General features: G+C 39.6%; 1 protein-coding gene across 3 annotated transcripts; it reads right to left on the bottom strand.

Annotated features, from left to right (window-relative positions):
* Positions 1 to 379: 379 nt before the first annotated feature.
* Positions 380 to 3,187, bottom strand: LOC139063415 (WAS/WASL-interacting protein family member 3-like). Of its 3 annotated transcripts, XR_011516780.1 has the most exons (6): positions 2,957 to 3,187; positions 2,558 to 2,889; positions 2,410 to 2,481; positions 2,279 to 2,332; positions 2,149 to 2,199; positions 380 to 2,075 (listed from the first exon to the last, which is right to left on the bottom strand). XR_011516780.1 is itself a non-coding variant. In XM_070545276.1 (4 exons), the coding sequence occupies exons 1-4, from the start codon at positions 2,570 to 2,572 to the stop codon at positions 1,942 to 1,944; spliced, it is 402 nt and encodes a 133-aa protein (XP_070401377.1). In that variant the 5' UTR covers positions 2,573 to 2,606; the 3' UTR covers positions 380 to 1,941. The 3 variants fall into 3 exon arrangements, 1 of the variants encoding a protein (XP_070401377.1); XR_011516779.1 differs by having other exon boundaries at positions 2,558 to 3,187; XM_070545276.1 differs by lacking the exon at positions 2,957 to 3,187 and having other exon boundaries at positions 2,410 to 2,606.
* Positions 3,188 to 5,131: the final 1,944 nt, after the last annotated feature.

Raw genomic sequence — 5,131 nt, 5'->3', positions numbered from 1 at the left:
GAAACTTAAGGAATCAATGAATCTCAACCCGAAATCTGGATCGTGAAAACTCAGGATTTTACAGCCTTGCATGAGTATATTTTTGGGAACAATTTTTAATTGACACATAGCGCTCAAAATTATATAAGCATCAAATCCACGCGCATTGTGTGCAACAAATGTATAATTGCTGAATTTAGGACGACGCATCTGCATAATAAAATCTTTAATGCAATCTAAACCAAATTTCTCCCAAACGTCGCCTGAATCGGATTTTGCACAGATTAAAAAAGGTGTATGCACACCGTTCTGATCCGTAAACGTTTCAGTTTCGTAATAAATAACCTTTTCCGTTAAACCGTCGTCTTTTTTTTCAAGCTGAATAAAACAGCGATGATCGTCCGTGACCACCGACTGTTTGCAAACGATGCATTTGGTCGCTGAGCAAACGTGCTGTGAACCATTTCCACCCATGGCGATGTAATAAGATTGTTTACAAATGGTGCATTTTTTAAACATTTCGCAAGGAGAAACTAACCTGTTTGCTTGAGGCCTTAAAACAGGTGTTTTGTGAGTTTGAAAACATATTACATTTTGGCATATTCGATTACAATCAGAACATGTGATGAGAGACGTTTCTGTCCGTTTGCATAAATCGGTATTACACACGCGACAGAACCATTTACAGTGATGTCCGTTTATGTTATTATAAGCGGAAAAGCACCATGAACAAAAATATTTGGCTCCTAAGAAACCTTTAATATTTTTTATGCCGTAATAATGTTGGTTCAGTAGCAAAATGAACAACGGATTTGTTCGATCGCTAAAATCTGTTTCAAATTTAGAAATGATTCTGTCGGATCTGTAAAAAATGATTATTTTTCTTTGAACAATATTTTCAAATTGAATCACGTCGCTAAATGAAACGGTTGATTGCTCCTGAAGCCCTGCCTGTTGATGAATATTTTTAGCCACATTCAATAATTCTGTATCTCTCGCTGAGGGATTTAACAGTCCGGCTATGCTTAGCGCAAAACACAACGGCTGATTGGCCTCTGGAGGACAAATGAGATGGTTTCGTTTTTTATTGACTAATTCGTGATCCAGAATGGATTCGATTTTTCGTTTTCCGCCGCCGGACGGATTATTTATCACTTGCAGTCTGAAATTAAATTCGTTGTCGGCCTCTAATGCTTCATTTGATTGGACTAACAGATCCAGTAAATACTGAAGCTGATTTAACATATTTGATCCGTCATAATTAAAATTAACATGGTGCGTCGTGTGCAAAGTATTAATTTCAAACTGGACTCTATCGTTGGGACGCGCGATCTGGCTTCCTCTTTCAGCAAACCTGTTTAATATTTCCATCAGATTAATATAAAACTCGGCTGGGTCGTTGATTGCTTGAAAAGACACTCTCTCTCTAATTTCACGCTGGTTAAAAGCTGCGTTTACGCTCCCTCCGATCTGCCGGTGTTCTATTTGTCTCAATATTTCATCTACAGCTTGTGGAGATGGGTCATCTGAATTTGCTAGTATTTGATCGATCTCGTTTACGCGCTGCTGGTGTTCTATTTGTCTCAAAATTTCGTTTATTGCTTCTGATGAAGGCTCATCCGAATTTGCTAGTATTTGATCGACCTCGTTTGAAACGGCTTGGGATGCTAAAATATCGTCTAAGATCTCACTATCTGAAGCTAATTCATCTACTTCACTCAGTCCGCTTAAATCAAACCAGTCAGTTAACACCAAATTATCGGCCTCCTCCACTGAGGGATTTTGGCTGGCTAAAATTCTATCTAACATTTCATCATCAACTACGTTTAATTCATCATCAACTACGTTTAATTCATCATCTACTTCAAACAAATCTGAAAGGTCATCAAACCAATTTTCACTCATGATACAAAAGACATTAAAAACCTACTAAAAATGAAGAAAAAAATCTGCGTCGTCCTTTTACAGAGCCAGAACTTGTTGCATCACATCGACCAGGCCGGAATTGACTTGCAGGAGCAAATACCCAAGCTTCATCCTGTTTAATCTCTGCAATGGGGTAAATCTGCCCCGCTTCTTCTTCTTCAGCCGTTTTTCTGATGATAAAATAAATAAAAATAAATAAAATGAACGAGCTTTTAATAAATTATATATATAAATTTAACTTACTCTGTACAGGTGCAGGAGGTGGGGCGTTCTCTTCGTCGGTCGTGGGTTGTTCTGAAAGGATAAAAAACATCATCTTTTTTACTTCAAAAATTAAATATACTATGCAGAGCGGTTTTGTGAAACAGCTTACCGGCTGGCTGCTCAGGACCACGTTCAGCGGTTTCAGAGTCGCTGTCGGATTGTTCTGAAAGAATAAAAACAAGGAAAAATATGAACGAATCATCTTTGAAGTAAATAACCACCTTTTTATAAATCTCTTACCCTGTGCTGGAGAAGGGGGAGGAGGAGGAGGAGGTGTGGGCGGAGATATTGAAGCGGCTGTCGGATGTTGTTCTGAAAGTATAAAAAACAACGGTAAATGTGAACGAGTCATCTTTGACTTATTAATCAGTTGTTTTTTTATCGTTACCATCCGTCTGCGCATGAGAAGGGGTTGGAGGTGGTGGTGGGGGCTGAGATATTGGGGGTGCGTAGGCCGTCGACGGTTGCTCTGGAGAATAAAAACGATAAATATGAACGACACACCTCTGACTTATTAATCGCTATTTTGTAATCACTTACCAGCTTCGAGGATCGTCTGTGGCGTGATGATCCTGTAACGAACAGCTTTCACGTTCGCATTCGCGTGTGATCTGACGGTATGGCTGGGCTGATACGGATGTAAGACGGTTCGGCTGGTGGATGGAGGCGTGGTTGGGTAAAAGTTATCACTTCCGGGGTAAGGTTGAACCCCCTCCTTTTCTGTAAAATGAGATATTTCTCAGCTGAAGAAAAGGACGTTACGTATATATTTATAAAATCCACTCACTCAGATTCTCGACCGCGCGATTAATTTTAGACAAATCATCCAGGGGGGAAGGTACCGGAGTTTTACAAGTTAATTCCTCAATAGGAATTTCTTCCCACTCGCCGTCCGATATGACAATAGCGTCTGAAAATAAAGATGTTAAACCAGAAAGAGAAAAAAAAGATTTGCGTCTTGAGTTAAAAACTTACCCGTCATCTTAGCTTGTTACACCTCAAATCACGACTCTGAAAATGCGGGTTTACATTTTATACAGCTGTTTAAAAAAAATCTTGAATAGAAAACGGTTGCGATTGGTCGAAAAAAAATGTTTATAAACAATACATAGTCATTTGCTTTGTTGTATAGGTAGACAAATGTATGAATGGGTGTTTAGAGTTGTGTGTGTGTGTGTGTGTGTGTGTGTGTGTGTGTGTGTGTGTGTGTGTGTGTGTGTGTGTGTGTGTGTGTGCGTGTGTGTGTGTGTGTGTGTGTGTGTGTGTGTGTGTGTGTGTGTGTGTGTGTGTGTGTGTGTGTGTGTGTGCTCGTATCCATTGCTTCATCAAAACTCCCCGGAGCAGAAATAAAAAAACCTTTACGATCCAAAAAATAATACCGTACCGTTTTTGTACCGGACATTTCTTCCTGAAATCTCATCATGTCTCAATTCGAACGTTGTTTTTAGCAGAGGAAGGCTATATTCAAAACACGTATCCATCGGTTCTTCTTATTCTTCTTCTTCGCTCATGTTTTGGTTAAAATGTAGCAGCTCTTTCACTCGTGTGTAAATCCGTTTACGACATGCATGTGCCTTAGTTTAACTATTCTGAGAGGTATGACATTAAAGGTTTGACCAGAGGTACGTCTGCTCTGAGACTTTACTAATCCACCCCTCCCAAAAAACAAACCTCATAAACAGCTTTTTATTTATTTCAGCTGTTATAGGTCCTACAAAATGGATCAAATCTTTTCTCTGAGGCAGGAAGCAATGTGTGTGTGTGTGTGTGTGTGTGTGTGTGTGTGTGTGTGTGTGTGTGTGTGTGTGTGTGTGTGTGTGTGTGTGTGTGTGACAGTGAAAACAAAATGTGACACTAAAGGCAGGAGGCGAGGGGTTAAGCTTTCAGTGTTGATGATGACGAACCAAAGGATGCTGTTCACCTAAATAGCTCTTTGAAACAATAGCAAGTCATTTGCTTTTGTGAATTGTTACCATGCCGACTTGGTTAGAATGAACCAGAACTTTGTTTTAAAACTTTCCCGCCACTCTTTCAATACAGCCCACCTGCAAAAAAAGTAACTAATTTGCTTTTTGTGTGTTGTTTCTGTGACGATTTGGTTCAACCAGTTCTTTGTTTTTAAAACTTTCCCGCCACCTGCAAAAAAAAAAAGAAGTCATTTGCTTTGTCAGAAGTCGCTGGCTGTGCAAAATTGTTCAGAATGAACTTTAAAAAAGCTCAACAGATCTTAAAAGCATCACGCTGAGGTAAGGATCAACTTTTGTTCTTATAGGCTTGAGTATGCAGGGTGGTTTACAACAGAACCATAAATGGTTTAGGATGGCAAACCATTGCTTTTGTGAAGTGAGAGAAATGTTTGAATGGTTTAGTCAAAGACAAATGTTTGAATGTAATCCTTTTACTTCTTAGAGAAGTGTGTGTGTGTGTGTGTGTGTGTGTGTGTGTGTGTGTGTGTGTGTGTGTGTGTGTGTGTGTGTGTGTGTGTGTGTGTGTGTGTGTGTGCTTACAGCCTCTGATGATTCATCCATTATTTGAGGTGCTGCTAGACAGAAAGTTTTACACAATAGTTTTAGTTCTGGTCAAAAAGTGTCTGAGAGCTGCATGTAAATAACACATTTAAACACAAAGTTTAAGACTGAACATACGAAATCCAACGTGAACATATGCCAGATGGCTGAGTAAATCAAAGAGATTATTAATGACATAGACAATGTGTCACTCTGAAGAGTTTGTGTGTGTTCAGCAAAAGGCTGCAAAAGTTCTTGCATTGACTTCAGCTTATGCCACCCACTCGAGAGCAAGCAGACCATCCCATCTTGTTTGCTACTTCACAAACAGATTCTTTAACTTTGAGGAGACGTACAACCATTTCATAAGTACTTGACCAGCGTGTGGGGCTGTCATTCACAGCAGTTAGGCCGCACTCATCCACTGTCAGTGAGCCATTTTTTTCTTAGAGCTC

Source organism: Nothobranchius furzeri, chromosome 15 (genome assembly GCF_043380555.1).
Source record: "Nothobranchius furzeri strain GRZ-AD chromosome 15, NfurGRZ-RIMD1, whole genome shotgun sequence".
Classification (NCBI taxonomy): Eukaryota; Metazoa; Chordata; class Actinopteri; order Cyprinodontiformes; family Nothobranchiidae; genus Nothobranchius; species Nothobranchius furzeri.
The sequence above is the reverse complement of the archived record's forward strand: the minus strand, read 5'-3'. Positions and strand labels throughout refer to the sequence as shown.

Bases quoted from the DNA above. Each gene is read 5' to 3' on its own strand.
- LOC139063415 (XM_070545276.1), bottom strand. From the start codon at position 2,572: ATGCGCAGACGGATGGTAACGATAAAAAAACAACTGATTAATAAGTCA. The intron at 2,333-2,409 runs GTAAGAGATTTA...TTATTCTTTCAG, and splicing joins TCCCCCTTCTCCAGCACAGG to AACAATCCGACAGCGACTCT. The intron at 2,200-2,278 runs GTAAGCTGTTTC...TTATCCTTTCAG, and splicing joins TGGTCCTGAGCAGCCAGCCG to AACAACCCACGACCGACGAA.